The 17,514-nt window shown below is 57.8% G+C and overlaps 3 protein-coding genes across 3 annotated transcripts; 1 reads left to right on the top strand and 2 right to left on the bottom strand.

Annotated features, from left to right (window-relative positions):
• Positions 1 to 108: 108 nt before the first annotated feature.
• B0H18DRAFT_363470 (uncharacterized protein) lies at positions 109 to 588 on the bottom strand. The gene is made up of 2 exons (XM_048037768.1): positions 342 to 588; positions 109 to 288 (listed from the first exon to the last, which is right to left on the bottom strand). Exons 1-2 carry the CDS (start codon positions 486 to 488, stop codon positions 211 to 213), a joined length of 225 nt encoding a protein of 74 aa, XP_047884938.1. The 5' UTR covers positions 489 to 588; the 3' UTR covers positions 109 to 210.
• A 1,367-nt stretch (positions 589 to 1,955) lies between these two features.
• On the bottom strand, positions 1,956 to 3,251 carry B0H18DRAFT_363484 (uncharacterized protein). The gene is made up of 5 exons (XM_048037769.1): positions 3,015 to 3,251; positions 2,803 to 2,940; positions 2,585 to 2,747; positions 2,374 to 2,534; positions 1,956 to 2,320 (listed from the first exon to the last, which is right to left on the bottom strand). Exons 1-5 carry the CDS (start codon positions 3,189 to 3,191, stop codon positions 2,162 to 2,164), a joined length of 798 nt encoding a protein of 265 aa, XP_047884937.1. The 5' UTR covers positions 3,192 to 3,251; the 3' UTR covers positions 1,956 to 2,161.
• Positions 3,252 to 3,416: 165 nt separating this feature from the next.
• On the top strand, positions 3,417 to 4,759 carry B0H18DRAFT_1128752 (uncharacterized protein; the record flags this gene model as incomplete). Its single annotated transcript, XM_048035358.1, has 2 exons — positions 3,417 to 4,254; positions 4,308 to 4,759. The coding sequence occupies 2 exons, from the start codon at positions 3,417 to 3,419 to the stop codon at positions 4,757 to 4,759; spliced, it is 1,290 nt and encodes a 429-aa protein (XP_047884936.1).
• Between the last annotated feature and the right edge of the window lie 12,755 nt (positions 4,760 to 17,514).

Here is a 17,514-nt window from a genome sequence, read left to right as displayed (position 1 = left end):
GCTGTCACCATACGACACTACAAGCGAGCCGCCGGTCGCTGAGAGCTTGACGACGCCGCCCTTGTTTCGTGCGTCGAGCAAGGGAGACATGTATACGATTACAAAGTCGATAGCAATTGTATTCACATCGTTATGCACAATACTACAATGAGTCTAATAACCCTGGGAAGCAATATCAATTCTTGTTCACTGTACAAACAAACGAGTCATTCAGCTTTGCCATACCCTACTACTTCTTGACTCCGTTTCTGGCTTGGCAGCATCCGCCGAAATTGCTGAACAGACGACCTAGAGCGTAAGGAATGAGTTATGTCCATGTACTGACCAATTGATACACCTACCTTGGTGTCGGTAGCTAGCAACGGCCTGAGCCTGAGGCCGCTCAGCCTGATTAGTTTACATGCGTGCCGTGATGAGCGCTGCGCGCTGATCCTCGGACCCACTGACTGATGCTCTTCGCCGGAGTCTATGCATCTCGTAATGCCCATATTACGTGCAGTAGCCGAGATATGCGACAGCCTGAGGAACGGCTAAGGGAGATTCTGGCATGGGGAAGTGGTCACCGGAAATTGACCACTCCCCCATATCCATCCCCGTCCTGTCACAGCTCCTCCCACACTGACCATCACCAGACGACTTTGTCGTCTACCCGCTCACTACCACCCCCTGCCCCTCCCGACCTCATACAATGGTGCTCGTGGTCGACTCATCAACATCTACGGTCACATCAGCAGCCCATACATAACCCGATGTAAGTGTTTTGTTACTCAGTGCTCACTCGAATCAACTAACCGACCCATTGTCCAGGCAGTCATCGCCAGACGACGACGACGATCTCCAGTTCCTCAGCACGCCGGTTCGGTTTCCAAGACCAGCACGACTCGTCCGACGACGACGCGCTACACGGCGCCCAGCACGTCTTCAGCACGCGCAAGCCTAGGCAACAGTGTGTATTCTCAAGTAAGTACCGTGACATGGTCACGATCGGTCTACATATCACTCATCGCTATTCCCCAATCAGCCTCGCAAGTCTCCGCACGCCGAACGTCGCCAAACGGCGACGATCTCCAATTCCTCGTCTCGCGTCGAGGACGTAAGCTCTCGCACGACTCGGGGCCGTCCAACGACGGTGTTGCTGTCTGCAATCGTCGCTGACGACGATTCCGAAGTGAGTACGTTGCTTTCAGGGACTTGCTGTGACGCACCATACTGACCTATGCCTGGTACAGCTGCCTACTTCGCCGAACGCCGGCGATCTGCCGTGCTGGACACCCTCGGTCACAAACCAGACAGTGGCCCCTCAACGCACTTGGAAGCCCGCGCGCTGCTCTCGCCAGCCTCGTCCAATGGCGAGCGGCGATGGAGTAGCCGTCCCTGTCAATGAACGCGGTCGCGAGCTGCTACGAAGGTCTGGTCACGAAACTCACCACGTCGACGCCCGTAGTGACAGAGCTGTCCGCTTGTCAGACGACGGCGTCAGCGCGTCAGGCCGACCGCACGCAACTTGCTGTGCTCGATGGTCGGCCGACGACGGTTTCCTGGGCACTCGCTATCGAGACTCGCCCGGCGATCTACAGGCGTCCGCAGTCAACAGGCGCGAGTGCGAGTCGCAGACGGACGAGTGAGTGATGCCGGTCACAAAAAATCCGCAGATGGCTCACCAGAGTCCAGGTGCCGCCGGACGACGACGGTCTCCTCGCGCGCGGTAGCCTTCCTGTACTCGACCGACGTGAATAACGGGCTGGCATAGACACGCCGTCGATGTGCGCGATCGCGGTGAGTACATGGTTGACGGGGATCATCAACTCGTCACTCACCGGGCCGCCCCTCTTCCAGTCGCAACCCCCCAAGCTCCCCACGTGCTGTTTGCAATGTCCACCTACGGAACGTGTCCGCAGACGCCGTAGATCTGTGCCCAAACCGAACAGACATGCGAGTGTCCTGCCCGCGTACATTCGAGGCACCGAGAGCGTCGACGAACCGGCCTTGGCAAACCAGAGTATGCGTCCACTCATCTGCGCTCGCGCCCACGTAGCCTTCCACCGTCAAATACCGACGATCTCGCCCTTGGCGGTCATGTGTGGTCGTACATGGGTCGGTTTCCGGTCGTCGCTTGACCGTCAGCGGTGATCCGTCGGTCGCGAAGGTCTGTCGCAGAGGGCTATCCATCACCCGGTCGAGGGCGGGTTTGCAGAAGCGTGCGAGCAACAGCCGGTCTGCTCAGCGGACTTTGCTCGTCCGTGGATGTTGGCGGGATGCGGGGCTTACCGGCGAAGTCACGATGTATCGCGATCCGGCGAGCGGCGTCGGCTTCAAGGGACTGTCTCAGTAAACGGTAAGTGTTCGTTCGGATTCCGGCAGAACTCTACTCACCGTGTGTTTGTGCACGTCTTTGGCAGTGGCCGCTTCGGCTCGGATGCAAGTGGTGACGCGAGAGGGAGGATCAGCGGCGGCGCGGTACGTCACGGCCCGGGAAGCGCGATGGTGGACGATGTTGCGGCGAGCGGAGGTCTGCGCGGCGTAGCCCTGCTCGTCTGTCGCTCTCGGTGAGTGTGCACTCGAGAATGGGTACTGTTTCACTTACCACGTACACGTCTAGGCATCCGTTCGGAGGCGGTGGGAACGTGCGAGGTTCTGGATGGGCGGGCCGGTCGGGAGCGACGAGACGTACTGTGGTCTGACGAGAAACTCCATAGCGACGTCGGGGTCGATTGGAGGTAGCGGATGGACAGCCTGACCCTACTCGTCTGCCGTGTTGGTGGTGAGTGTCGAAAGGTCCGAATCGCGCAGAGCTGTACTCACCATGCACAAGCATGAGTGACCTGGCGTCGCGTGGACGGGGATGCTGGGAGAGGAGGACGGTCGAGTGTATGAGTAGACAGCGCGAGAGACATGTACATACAGCGCCCTTGTGCACGGAGAGGCCGAAAAGACGGGCGCCTATGCGCGGGCAGCACACAGGAAGGGGAAAGCTGGGTGTCGCCCTTCAGCGAGTAAATAGGACGCATACTCACGAACTCTGCCCGGTCTTGTGCATGCGCTGGGCGGCTGTTGCGCGGGCGGCGGGGGAGACCGCGCACGCGAGGAGACCGCGCATGCGGCGAGCGGGGCGCATCCTGCGAGCGGCGACGTCGATCGACGTTCCTGCGGGCGACGGACGACGTGGGTCGACGTGAATCCAGAGCACGCATCGCAGACCGCGAGCGATCGCTGCACAGTGCAAGGCCCGGGGCGTCGACTGCGCGTCGTGCGCAGGACTGCCCGATACCGATGACGCGCGTATCTCACGTAGGGATCGAGCGCTGTCACGCGCGCCGAGCCCTATGGCGCCCGAGCGCGGTGACGAGAAATGCCCTCCTCTCCGCTACTTATTAGGACTTCCACGACACTCATCTTCGACACTCATCCTGGTCGCCATGCGTCGTCAACTGCTGCCCATCGAATGTATCGCACTGATCCTCGAAGAACTGCGGGGTGACTGCGGAACATTGCTGAATTGCGCATTGACGCACAGCACATGGTACCCTCACGCCAAACGGGTCTTGTACAAGACGATCCACATTGGAACTAGCAAGGCATATTCTACCTTCCTACACATGATCTCAGACGTCCACCTGCGGGATCTCCTCGGGCGCATGGAAGAGCTGAGATTCAGCGGATTCGCAAACGACCCCGCAGCTGACAAATTTAGAACTCTCAGCCGAGTGCTGGTAGCACTTGCTGACTTGCCCCTCCCTAGGCTCCGTCACCTCGCCTTTCGCAGTGCTACGCCACCCTCGACGATCCCGATCCACGTTTTCCCCGACTCGTTTTTCAAGACATTCTCGTCGGTACGGTGCTTGGTCCTGGAGGCCCCGAATTTGCGATTTGTAGGGCTGCATAGATTGAGGCATCTCGTTAGCGCATTACCGCAGCTTGAAGACTTCCGCATATTGGCCGTACGGCTCCTCATCTTAAATCCTGTGAACCCTGTCCCAAGCATTGCGACGGCGCATCCGCAGCCGAGACTGCAGCAGCTGCACCTAGACTTCTACCGAGGATGGGCATCGCGGAATAGACCAGACCCCGAAACTACATTGCTTTACTGGCTGGCACTCACGCCGACTGTGCAAGAACGAGCCCTGCGTGTTCTGCGCCTTGGAACAGTGACCTCCTTACTTAATGAGCCGGAAATCTACTACGACGCATTAGCCCATATACTGGAATGTCTGGGTCCGTCGCTCACCGATCTTCAGGTGTCTATTGACCCTAAGGGTGCGTCGCCGAGTCTAGTAGCACACAGAGATGCTCATGCCTCCTCATTGCAGGGACCAGCGTGCTGTCGCACAACCCCAACCTTGAGTCGCTCACCTTGAGGTTCGATCCGGGCATGGACGTCCCACCACTTCCTGCGCTAGCAAACACCGGGTCCCCTCTCATGACAGCACTTGCCACTCTCAATGCACCGCGTCTTCGCAAGTTTCGATTGGACCTATGCGTCGTCGCGACGCCCGCCTTTGAGGGCCTCGACCCGCAGCGACAGAACGACGACATGATTCGACACATGGAGATGGACTGGAAACCTCTCGACGAGTTGGCTGCACGAAAGCAGTGGGAGGCGACAATCAATGTGGAATACTTGCTCTGCGGCAACTGGAAGCCCAAGCCAGAGAAGGTCCACGTTGAACGGTACCACCTTCAGGTTGAAGAAGAGCTGAAGAAGCTGGCGTGGCATGCCCGTGGCACGCTGAGACTCGGATACACGATAGTGGCAAAGTAGAGCCCCACTTCTCTGTCTCTATTTATACGAGGTCGGCGTAGAGTTTGGTGGAACAGCGAGATGGCGAATAATTTATGTGAGTCCCTATGTTGCCGCGACTGCGCTTTGCGTCGGTAGACTGACGACGTTGTTCGCACAGTGGTTGAGCCCCGGCCTCGCCGCTCCTTCTCCGCCCGTCCGATTATCAGACTTCACTTCGAGGGACTCGCCCTCAACGTCATTCATGTTCTCGCCAGTAACCGCCTTCAAAAGTATCGGAGCACCATTCAACTTCATACAGTCGATCTGCCACGATCCACTCAGGAATCCCCCTTCCGAACCGTAGCAGGCGCCACTCACCGGTCGGCAGTCTGCATTCACGCCAACACAGTCTGACCTATCTAGGGTTGTGCGCAGGGTTCCTCTCGGTACGCAGTCCACTCCTAACCGGAGGCTCGGAGCGTACATGGGGACCACGCGCTGCTCTCGTCTCTCCTGCTCACCGCTTTGCCACGCTCGAAGGCACCGGACGGCCCACTCATTACTCTGGACGCTTTGGATCGCCCCCCCCTCCCGGGTTCCCGTCATGACCATATGATCCTGGAACTGTACGTGGATCACGCAGCCCGACAAGCCTCTCATCGTCCGGGTATTCCCGTCCCCCAGTGGGGAATGGAATGCCACTGTATGACAGCTGCAGAGCCGCGCAACCCGAGTCACTCGCATGCCAACTCCCGCCGAACAGTCTCGTCGTCTCCATAACCTGATACCAGACGACACCTGCCCGCCATACCGGTAACATCGCGACGACAGTGGCGCCGCCGCAGATGGATGGAGGGTTGATTTCTCGCGCTCGCGAGTCCGATTTGTCGAGCGAGACGCCAGGCGCTTCGTCTGAACCCGACGAAAGGGGCGGTATCCTTGCGCACTCCGGCCATGACCATTCAGTATGGCTGTCGTCCCAGTCCGATCGCCTGGCGCCGCGGACCTGCGTTGTGGCCTCGGTGGACCCGTGCACCATCCGTGTACAGCAGCGTCCGAGTCCATACGCGCGCACAAAGCGCTCGTAGCGTCGGAATCGCCGCTGGGGGATGTCGACGACTGTTCTCCATTCGTTGTGCTTCCGGGCCGTCCCTGGAGCTGTCCTTACTATGTACACCCTTCGACACCGTCGCAGCTCACTCCTCATCTGACGACGGCCGCCCTTCGCCTCACGAGCGGTTCCCGACCCTATCGGCTTTTCCTCGAATCCTGTACTAAGTTACTTCCCGCGACCGAGTCTCCGGTTCCCCTCTCCCACCAGCACGCCCCCGGTCTCAAACTCCTCCCCGAGACCCAAGTCGACATCACGCATGGATGCGGTGTGGAGGGTCGACCACCAGTGGACCCTGAGACCAGAACGCGATGGTAGTCATTATCAGCGGTTGGATTTGAGGTGTACGACCCCTGCCTGCGCGGGCCGGCTGGGGTCTTTCTCTTCCTGTTATGTTCTCCTGATCGACTTTTCTTTTCCTGCTTCCGTATGTCAGTCATTTGTATTTGGAGCTTCGCAAGGCCTTGTCTTCTCGTTGCATTCCTACCGACAATCTGTTGTACTCATACGTATGAAACCGCTCGGTCGCGAGGAAACTCGTCGTCAACGCGCCACTACTTCTGTCTTACACTTATGTACGTCTTCCCCGCTCATGTCGTCGCGACCCATGGCACGCTGAGTAGCGCAGACGATAGATACACCTATGCATCCTCACGCTAGCTGAACCGGTATAGTATAATGCAGATGTCCAATTTTCTTGTTGTACGTAGGATCGCTGCCTAAGAACAACCTACATGGTACCACTACACACCACCTCACTATGCTGCGAGACGCACTAAGGGCTGCCTGTTCCCTGCACCTCAGGAAAATCGTAAGGTGCATTTTGAACGCCCATTCCGCAACACCAATTTTGTCTGGCGAAAGCAGAGGGTATGTTCCCGTCCTCCATTTGGGGTTAAGAGATTGTAGTGTGCTCAAGATGTTTTCTCATGCAAACGCGTTTGCATTACCAGCTCAGCGTCAGTACCCCGAATTTCACCCAGACAGCGAACCAACAATACACAGATGTGTTCCAAACCCTCGAACGATATACATGCGAATAGCAAATGAGGAATAAGATACTGGTGCACAGCAAGTATGCAAAGGTCGACGCCGACACTCGCCGCGGCGCGACACGACCTGCGTCGTGCGCGTCTCGAATGCGGGGTGCCCGGCCTCGATGGAGGTATGAATGCGAAGGATATCTAGGGTCCCTGCGGACGATAACGCCGTATCGCGCGCGAGGTGAGGTGCACTTAGAATGCGAAAGCGACGGCGCCGACGGCGGCAAGCCCTGCGAGGGCATTCACGCCGTGGGTGCGGGCGCCGCTGCTGGCGGAGGTTGCAGAGGCTCTGCATGGGTGTGTGAGAAGAAGCGCTGAGAAGCGGTAGGGGAAGATACTCACGAGCTGGCGGCAGAGCTCGTGCTGCTGCTGGGTGAGGTGGAGGTCGCAGAGGCGCCGCTCGAGGCCAGAGTAACGCCCTGGAGGACAAGAAAGTGCGAGGTGAGACGAGAGGATCGGAGAGGGTCAAGGAGGACGTACGACGGCGAGACAGAGCTGCTGGGCGTCAGACTCCGCGGTGGTCAGGTCGTTGCCGGTGCAAGAGCTTTGGATGCAGGACGTGACGCTGTTCACGAAGGCGGAGGATTTACAGAGGCAGGTGTCGTCGGACGAGTTGCAGCCGTCGAAGTTCGCGTCTGCCAGGCAGGACTCTGCGCAGCCTGTTGTGCAGACAGATCCGGTCAGAGATCGACGATCACGTCTGTCACGGATGCGGGTACGTACTGGGGAACTGGCGGCGGAGAAGGTAGGACGCCTGGACGGTGGCGAGGGCACTGAGGAGGGTGGTGAGGGCGAGAGCGCAGCGCATGGTGTCTGGTGGTCTAGCGGAGGATAACGAACGGCGGGGAGGTCGAGGGGTGCGCAACAGCGAGTGCGGGGCACAGAGACGCGAGCGTGCAGAACGTTCAGAGGCTGAGGCGAGTTGCTATGGACGCCATACGGTGCCCCCAGGTTTTATATGGGGAGAGCCAGTGGGACGGAATGTAGCGTGGGCAGGGAGACAAACAACTCGCCCAAACGATCAGTCGCGTCCGCTGCCGTTCCTGGGCGGATCGCCAACCCTCGCGTAATTCGGGTGTCCCTTGTCTCATTGTTCTGATGTCGTAGCTTTGTAGGTCCACAAACAACGCAGCCAAAGGCACATACGGGGAGAAAGCACGCGGACGGGAAAACAAAGGCTGGGCCGGACGAGGAGAATGAAAGGGAGGCCCATTGTCGGTCCTCCCCGTTCGCGCGCATTGTCCTCTCGCCACAACGCCTGCCAAATCGGGACGTCCCCAGACTTGTCCCACGTGCGCTCCAGCGCCTATCAGCGTCGGTCTGGCCCCAGCGAAGCATGCGCCGTTGAACTTGCTTTCAACCATTCATTTTGACAATGTTGCAACAGCGCAGTGTCCAGGATACAGCTGCAACCGGTTCAGGTTTATATGTCGGGCACCGCTATCAGTAAAAGTGCAATGGCCCAGAGAACGATATATAGGCATCTTGAGCATGTATTACAACTCCCGTGTCAGGGCTATTAGACTCGTACTGTAATGACCGGCTGAATAACCTTTACCGTCGAGTAGCATGGATCAAATTCGTTGTGTGCATATAAAGGAACGTAGTTTTGCAAGTTTGATTCGGAACAAGGCGGCACTGAACAATGCTCTGTAGTGCAATATCCAGCGCACTGATGGTTCAGTCAAGCACTTTGAGCTCGACGCGAGCTACCCACAAGCCAAGCAGACCAGTAGTACTCAGCGATATATGTAAATATTCACCTTCCGACGTAGAATCGCATTGTGTGCCCTCAGCGAAGCCGTCCCGAAGCCGTCAACAGGTTGTTGTACTGAGATCTCGGCCCGATGCATCCGTATGTGCGAGTGATCGTAAAACTGTACAGCTGGCTCAGCCACCCGAACCTTAATCTCCACGCCACCGCACACAAACACGGCCAAAGTGGCTGCACGCTGTTTGCGCCGAAGTCCACCGCCCGCTCACCGACACCGACATCCGCAAGACATGGTACGTCCTCGCCGTCCCCGATTGTGTGCTAGTCCTCATCGTCGTTGTCTGCGCAGGCCCCCTCCAAGACCTCCACGAAAAAGGTGCGTTCAGTCCCGACGAGCACTGGCGTATGCGTCTCGTCTAACCAGGTCTACGAACCCCTTCGCAGACCGGCAAGACGCGCTCGGCCCTCCAGGATGTCGTGACGCGCGAGTACACCATCCACCTCCACAAGCGTGTTCACGGCCGCTCCTTCAAGAAGCGCGCCCCCTACGCCGTCAAGTCCGTCGTCGACTTCGCACAGAAAGCGATGGGCACCACAGACGTCCGCATCGACCCCCGCCTTAACCAGCAGCTCTGGGAGCGCGGTATCAAGTCGCCACCGCACCGGATCCGCGTCAAGCTTGAGCGTGCGTACGATTCGTATTAGCTGGAGTATCAGGGTGTGCTGACGGATTGGATGAATTTGCAGGCAAGCGGAATGACGAGGAGAACGCGAAGGAGAAGCTCTACACCTACGCGAGCTTCGTACCGGTAGAGTCCTTCAAGGTGCGTCACTGTCAATATCTATTCCCCCTCCCATCTGACTCTGCTTCACTGCCAGGGTCTTGAGACAGTGGTTGTTGACGCCGAGTAAGCGCTGTATTCTATTCTCGGTGACCAGGAGAGAGGGGAGGGGGAGACTGGGTCAGTCGATTCCGGCCATTCAGGCCGTACACGCCATCATGCATTTTACGCACTACGCTGCACTCCATATTGCCCTATGCTATGTCGAGCATCAAAACGCACTTCCATTCTGTCTGCATCCGCGTGGTCTCATCTCGTCCATGCGTCCCATACCAGCAAGTCATGCAATCTATATGGAATACTGAGGGGTATGTACATTGATGCGCCGAGAGCCCAGACAGACGGAGATACGATAACAACAGAACGATGATTACAAGGCAAGGACGTACACTAGGGGTACGGCAGGTTCATGCTCCTGTCGTGCCGAATCCTGACCGCCTCCGGGCCCATCGACTTGTTGGGCATGCGCTCCCAGATAGGGTCCACGTCAGGCCCGTCCAGATCGCCCGCGCCGTCCCAGCCCCAGCACCACACTAGCGGAAGAGCAATCAGCGTGAGCACCCTGTAATTGACGCTGGTATGCGCACCGTAATCAGGGCCAGGGACAAAGTCGAGCGGGATGTGCTCCTCGTCAGTGAAGAGCCGGTCATGGGGCCCGAACCATGCGCGGTCTTGCGGGTCCGTGCGCGGGTTGTCAGGCAGCCCGCCCAGCCGGACGTACCCTCGGATCGCAGTGAGGTTTCGGCGCGCGGGATGGATGATGTCGTATACGCGCTGCATTGACGAGTGTCAGCCACCAGAACGGAAGCAGCGCCACAGGGACACCAAGGAACAAGGGCACCCACTGAGTCGTACGCGAGCTTGACGCGCGGGACCATCAGGATCCTGCCGTAGCCCGCCTCCCAGTAGTCGTTGCAGATGAGACTGCACTCGCTCGCGGAGCACTCGCCGTCGACGATGCGCGCCATGCGAAAGCGGACGTGGGGCGGCGAGTAGAATGGCGCGGGGTCGAGCACTGCGATGCCGTTCCAGCAGGACTGCACCTGAATCGGGAGGTGCCGCTGGAAGCGGTCCTGCGACGCGCCATGGTGGAAAATCGCCTCGAAGGGCGCGTTCTCGAGCGCGGTCCCGTTGATGTCCCGCGCGACCCAGTTGTCGTAGAAGACGGGATGGCCCTACATGGGTGTCAGCCGTGGTAATGAATAAGAAGAGTAGGACTGACGAGCTCTTCGTGGTACATGTAGTCCGCCGCGCAGGTGATGCCAGCGTTGTTCCGGCGGCTCTGCCAGATGAGCTCGAGGAGGTCGTCCACGCAGGGCAGGACGTCGTTCATAAAGATGATGCTGTCAAAGTACTCGTTCTCCGCGTCGCGCAGCTCGTGCAGCGGCACGAACGCGGCGTTGCGCACCTCCGCGAGGTACTCGATACGGTGGTTGAACGCGCCGCGCGTGCGCATCGACGTGCGAATCGTCACGCGGAGGCCGACGGACCGGCAGAGCGAGTCGAAGATGCGCAGGAGCGCCTTCGTCTGGTCCGTCGAGCCGTTCTCGTAGATCGACACGTACACGTTGTTGTACCCGAGGATGGCCGCGACGCGGAAGAGCGTCGCAAACAGGTCCGGGATGATGTCGAAGGAGTTGTAGAGGTTGATCGCAAAGAAGTACTTGTGTGTGTCTGGCGTCAGGCCGCGGGGCGTCGGTGGGACGTAGTCGCCCTCCACGCCAGCACCGAGACCGAGACCGAGCGTGTCGAGCCAGGACGAACGGGTGGGTGACTCGTGCCCGATGAGCGACGCGTACCGTTCCTCCGCCTGCTCCTTGTACATAGGCTGCGCGTTCCGCGTGCATTCCCTGGTGTAGTGCGAAGAGAGCGAGGTGAGCAGCTCGAGCACCCGGAAGCGCTGCTCGAGCGTCGGAAGCGTGATCGGTTGTCGGGCGCGGGATGGGTGGTAGGCTGAGGGTGTACGGCTTCCTCGCCAGGATGCAGGTGCTGGCTATACCGTGGTCAGAGGCAGTTGTATAGGATTGATAGTTATGCCCATATCGTTAGGCCTCCACACCTTAAGTCGCGTACAGGCGGAGGATGTAAGCCTTGGTACACACCGGCCTTACATCCTTCGCGTATGTGCGGCTTCTTGAAGGTAGCCTAACGGGATAGAGACGACTCACATCTGATGTGAACAACCTTGCCACCATGAGCCCTACAAATACGCCAATAGAAAGTGACACCCAGGTGGGTAGACGTTTCAGAGGGTTGGTGCTCTTCGGCTGCATCTTCGACACCAAGTACCAGTCGATATGAGGATAGCGATGATGGGGTTGCTGCTCAAGCTATGCACAGAGCTACTGTTCGTGTGAGACGCGCTGTGAGGTGCCTTGTCTCGCCAGACAGACGTCGGCAATACCTTCAAACTTCGTACCTTAGAATATCGCTGTTTGACCCAGAGTGTTGCCAGGTATGCGCCGCGATGGTCTGTTGTCCTCGTTTCTCCACGTTCAGGACATACGCTACTTTTCGTACGAGGCCAAAGAGCGACGTGGAATTAGAGGGCAAGCGAGGAGAGGTGATGGGCGGAGGAAAGCAGGAGCCTGACAGTCACTTCCTGCAGCCACTAACGGTGGCTGATGGCCGTTCCTGTCTCCAGCGGTTCGCTGGCCCCTCCCCTCCTTTGCTCCCGACCACCATCACCATCCTCTCTCCAAGCGGTTCGCTCTGGCAGCGTCGGCGCGCGTATATGCAGCGGCGCACAGGCAAAGGACACGCTCACATATCGCCCCCTGCACGCATGGGCTCCGACGAGAAGGCCCCTTCCCGCCTCAACCAGAAAAGCCTCGGTGTCACGAATCGAATATGGCTCATCCTCGCGCTCTTCGTCTTCCTGATTCTCTTCACTCGCTCCATTCTGCCGGGCGATAACCAGAATGCACGACACCGACTGCTGAGCGGTGACCTACGCCCGAAGAACTATCTGAATGTCTCTGACACAGGAGAGTCGCCGTTCGCATTCTGTCCTGCATTCGGGCCTGGCGATGGGATCGCGTCGAAATACGACGTGGTTGCGCTTTCGAAGACCAGGTTCCACCTCGGAAGCGGCGCACGGATACAGCGCGTGGTCAACAAGGCACTCTCGGGTCTCCCAGTGACGATTAGTGTAGTTGGCGGGTCTGGTGAGTGTCTTTATGGAATATCATTCTTGACAGCTGTTGTAGAAGCGAAAGACTGCTTGTGCGCGGGGTGTGTGGAGCGGGGTTTTGGCTGGCGAGGCGGCCGATGGTTGGCGAAGTCACGCACTGGCCACAGTCCACCGTTGCCGCTCAGAGATGTGTTCTCTAACTCGACTTTAACGTCAGTCTTGCTCACGGCGATCTTCGGCCCAAATCCCAGCTCCACACTTCCCCCGGTGCAGGCCGGCCTATCGTTTCTACAACGGCTGGAAACCTTCACTGCGCGAACACCACGAGTCTACGATTCACCCTGCCCTCTCGTTGCCTGTGCAAACGGGTGCTGTATGGTCACAGCTGGTGCGCCCTGACGCGTCCAATGAAGTCTTCTCCGTGGGCGTGAGTCGGTGGGACTGTTAATCATAGATGCTATATACCGCGCAATCTGAATGAGCGCGTCGAGTGCCCAGGAGTCACGGTCCTACCGCTGCTTTGCCCAGTCAAGTCACAGCACTCAAAGTTTCTTGCTATAGACACTATTCCCTGACTCTCGCTCCCCGTACCCGCTTCGTAGTATACTGATTATCTGCCCTATTCCTCAGTGTCTGCTTGCCATGGCGCCGGGAATGACCCACTGTCACCGCACTGCTACCCGTCAAGGTTCTTTAACTGGTGGAACACCGTATTCCCTCACCCTGCCTCCGAGCTCACGAACGGCGCGATGCGGCGCACCAACTCCGCCTACTTCGCTTTCTGCCATGCCCACCACATCCCCGACGTCGCGGACCTGGTCATTGTCGAGTTGGACGTAGCGGATGCAAAGTGAGCCATACGGGCCCCTTGCAAACGTGAATCGCTATTTAACGTGTTTCCAGCGATCAGGTAGCCATGAACGAATTCGAGCTGCTAATTCGCTCCATCCTTGTTCGGCCTGACCAGCCAGCTGTGCTCATCCTTGGGTACTTTAGCCCTCAGGTAGCACAGAGCAGTGGGTTCGGTAGCCCCGACCACTGGCACACGCTGGTTGCCCAGTTTTACGATGTCCCTCATGTCAGGTTGGTCTCCATCCTAGCGCTCCAGAACACCCCTAACGTTACGTCTTAGCGTGAAGCCACTGCTATACCCGAATTATATGTCAAACCCCTCGTCGGTCTACCAGTACTTTGTCGACCCGATCCTTGCGAGCCCACCCGGCCACGAGGTCATCGCCGACGTGCTCATCTCCTATTTCCAGTCGCAGATCTGCGCCGCCTGGGGCGCGCTCACAGGCACGTCGCACGAGCTGCTCCCCGCGCTCGCCACGCCCATCTTCGCGGACAACAACGCGAAACAGCCGACGGACGCGCGTGGGCTCTTCGGCGGCGTCGCGCAGCGCAAGGGTGCAGCGGGCGCGGTGCCGGAGGACGGTGAAGGCCGCGCCGCGGCGAACCCGAACCCTGTCATGAACCGCCTCGCGGAGGTCGCGGTGAAGGCGCCCTCGCTCCATGCCAACCTGCGCGTGCCGCCGATGCGCATTAACACCCGCCCCGCGGACCTCGTCGCGCACCCGTTCGTCGAGGTCGCGCCGTACTGCGTGTCCGCGAACGACCTGATCAACCCGCTCCCCCAGGCGCTCTTCGCAGGATCGGGCTGGGCGGCGTACCACCCTCGTGCCGGTTCGGCCGACCTCTCATCGCACGCGCACTATTTCTACTCGAGCCTGCCGACGAGTAAGTTGCGGGTGAGCATCCAGACAAGCGCGGGCGATGTCGGGGTGTACTACATCAAGGAGCCGACGGACACAATAGGCCTGGGCAGCGCGGTAGAGTGCTGGGTGGACGATAATTACGGCGGGGCGGTCGTGATAGAGAACGCGGCGCAGGTCGGCGAGCCGACACCAGCGTAAGTGGTCAGTCGCATGGCTTTAGTCTATCAGCTCACGCTGCTTGTAGATTGGAGATCATCGACCATTATGTCGAGAAGGGACCGCACTTCGTGGAGTGCCAGCTCATGGGCGAGGAAGACGATCGCAGCATTCCGCCATTCAGGATCATCGGTATATTCGCTACATAGTGGCTATTCGGGGGTCGTGTTGGGGCTCGTGCGTACTTATTGCTTGTGGGTCTAGGGTCTTGGATGCACTTGTACAAAAGATAGAACTATCCGTAATGATACGATGACACGCTCATTTGACCGTCTGCCAGTGCATATAGGGGGATGAATCAACAAATATCAATTGCAAAGTGAGTAAGATCTCAACATGTCTAGGTACTTGACTGCCCGCCCCACGTATTACAGACACAAGCTCGGCCGCGTGTAGCACTCAAAACCAAAAGTCGATCTGTAGTCGTATCTCAACGTATCATGTCGAGGTAGTGTTGCAGCCTAACATTATTCTCAATGACTTGAAAGGCATGTTGCATGGGATCACGTACTAGACAGTCCCTGCTGGCTAACAACGTTCGTACAGGTATACATCGGCTCTGCTCCGGTATTCACGGTGATGTTGATATTGTCAAACACCATTCCAGGACACGGCGCAGCAGGGCTGCATGCTATATCAACAACTGCCAGTCCGTTAGCGACGCCGAATCGCAGGTGGGCGCCAAGGGGAGCACGTACTGGTACTGCCCGACGATGTACCCGTAAAGTTGTAGAAGCTCAGGTTCGCAAATTGCAGTGTTGATGGTGAGTCGCCTCTGAAAACACGTCAATCTCGCTCAACCCGCACGCTGACGACAGGTACATACGGGTGTGCTCCATTGGTTTGATAGACATGGATAGGCAGAGAGACGTTATACAACTCTGCGTTGCGGATGGTGACATTCGTGACAAGGCCTGCGTCAGCCGTGTGTCGGCTTTCTGCCTCACGATTCAGCAAACTTGCACCTACCTCCACCTCCACCGCCATTGTCGGGAGGGTGACCGATGGTTGTGCCGGACCAGGACTTGAAATAAACCTGACATGCGGCAATCAAGAAGCTGTTCGCTGCGACAAGCCGTGGCACATACCGCACTGCCCATGTTAGGCTGGATCTCTGGATCGATGTGCAACAACTACAGTACGGAGACATCAACACGAATCAGATGTTGTACACAATTACTCACGCGAATATCTTCTAGTGTCACATTTTCGACGCGGTCAAACTGCATCTTAGTTAGCGATTCCTCGTTGAGTGAGGTCGTTTAATCTGGTACGTACGAAACTTGCATATTGCCCGAGGGAACCAACAGCGATCCCGTTGCCGCCGTGGCATGTGATGTTCTGAGCGTAGAGATTTGTGGAGTTCTATATGGTTTCGTTAGGCTTCGTTTTGCGAGCTGTGGGTAAGGCTGCCTACACCCTTGATCGCAAGACAGTCGTCTCCTAACGTCATCTATTCAATCCGTCAGGACCATCACGACTACTAGTCTATGTCTGGTACTCAGAACTTACATCCCATTTAAGCATCGTGACGTTGTCTACTCGGAACGTATCGATACCTACGCCCAGGTCAGACCTGGTGCATCGTCGCACGTCGAGGGACAGAACTCACCGTCCGTGTTCGGGACGACGCTACCGCACGCATGTAAGCTATATCAACTGCAACATTATCCGAATGTTGCTCACTTGTACCCATAGTACTCTGGATTTGTGTTCGTCGCGTTGCAATACATCCCGTCATATACCACGTCCTTGGACTCCGCGACCGTATTGCACCAGAAAGGCTGGCCCTCTATCCTGAAGTCCTTGACGACGCCTCTCAGAACGCGCCAGAGCGTGAAGGCGATAGGCCGCCCGTCGCCGCCTAGCCGGCTTGTGGTGCCGTACCAGTTCCACCAGTACTGCCCGTTGCCGATGATCCCACCGGTGTTATGCGCATCGAGAGTGAAGTCGCGCCCTGTGACGACGAACCACGATGCTTGGTCCTGCAGAGAGAGTATTGGCAAGAGCTCCCTGCCTGATGCGGAATACTGGATCACCTGGATGTGCACGACACGGTACGTGTTTTGTGGGTTCATCCAGTACGGCAGATTCGCCGTGAACTGCCATTCTGGGTCAGTGGGCGGTGAGTAGCGTGACGACAATGCGCACATTCAGATAACCATGTAGGTCAACCCTGGCCTCAACCAGGTCCCACATCATCTTCCTGTACATTGGCGAGTCCGTTATGAGTCCATAGCCGCGTCGAGCCCACTAACCTCGTCACGTTGTAGACACCGTCGGAGATGACTGTCGTTCCATAATGGCCGCATCGCGAAACGGCAGCCTCGATCTGTCCACGAGTGTTCAAGGTAGTCGAATAGCGGTTCGCACCTCGGCGCAGTTAGAGACGAACCTGGTCTGTATCGTCCTGTCCCTCTCCCAACGGCTGGATGGTACATGTGTTTTCCGCCTCCGACTCTTCCGCACACGCTAGCACACGCGTAACATGAAGGCCCGCGACCAAGGCTACCAGGAGCACGCGCACGGAAAGCATCCTTCGCCTTCCTGGTTCCTTGTGGTCGCAGCCACAACCGACGATTCTGGTCCAGCGAGAACGGTCATCGTCGATAGCCAATCCCCCTTTAAATATACGGGCGACGAGTCATCGCCGCGGCGGCATGATTCATCTTATGGGTCGGTTTGCTAATGGAGGTACACGCCTTGGATGGTCATCTGTGCAATGCAGCGGATCGACGTCGGTGGGCGCTTATATTATGTTCTGGGAGACTCGGACCTGGGAGTGACCACGAGATTCGTGACGAATTGACTGGTTGTAACATTGATGCAGCGGCTGCGATGCAGGCTCAAGATAGTCGTCGCAGAACGTACGGACCTATGGTAGATACTGTGTATGTGCAATTTGGCGTCCCGAAGCATACGCGGATGTCCGCTGAGATGTGCTGGCACTGGCAAAATGCGCACTAATGAGTCGGCGGGGTTGAGAAGAAATATTTGAGCACGCATCAGGGTTAATATAC

Source organism: Fomitopsis serialis, assembly GCF_022376445.1.
Source record: "Fomitopsis serialis strain Sig1Antser10 chromosome Unknown B0H18scaffold_338, whole genome shotgun sequence".
Classification (NCBI taxonomy): Eukaryota; Fungi; Basidiomycota; class Agaricomycetes; order Polyporales; family Fomitopsidaceae; genus Fomitopsis; species Fomitopsis serialis.
This window is presented reverse-complemented; position numbering and strand designations above follow the sequence as displayed.

Bases quoted from the DNA above. Each gene is read 5' to 3' on its own strand.
- B0H18DRAFT_363484 (XM_048037769.1), bottom strand. From the start codon at position 3,191: ATGCGTGCTCTGGATTCACGTCGACCCACGTCGTCCGTCGCCCGCAGG. The intron at 2,535-2,584 runs GTAAGTGAAACA...CGAGAGCGACAG, and splicing joins GATGCCTAGACGTGTACGTG to ACGAGCAGGGCTACGCCGCG. The intron at 2,321-2,373 runs GTGAGTAGAGTT...TTACTGAGACAG, and splicing joins AAGACGTGCACAAACACACG to TCCCTTGAAGCCGACGCCGC.
- B0H18DRAFT_363470 (XM_048037768.1), bottom strand. From the start codon at position 488: ATGGGCATTACGAGATGCATAGACTCCGGCGAAGAGCATCAGTCAGTG. The intron at 289-341 runs GTAGGTGTATCA...CTTACGCTCTAG, and splicing joins TGCTAGCTACCGACACCAAG to GTCGTCTGTTCAGCAATTTC.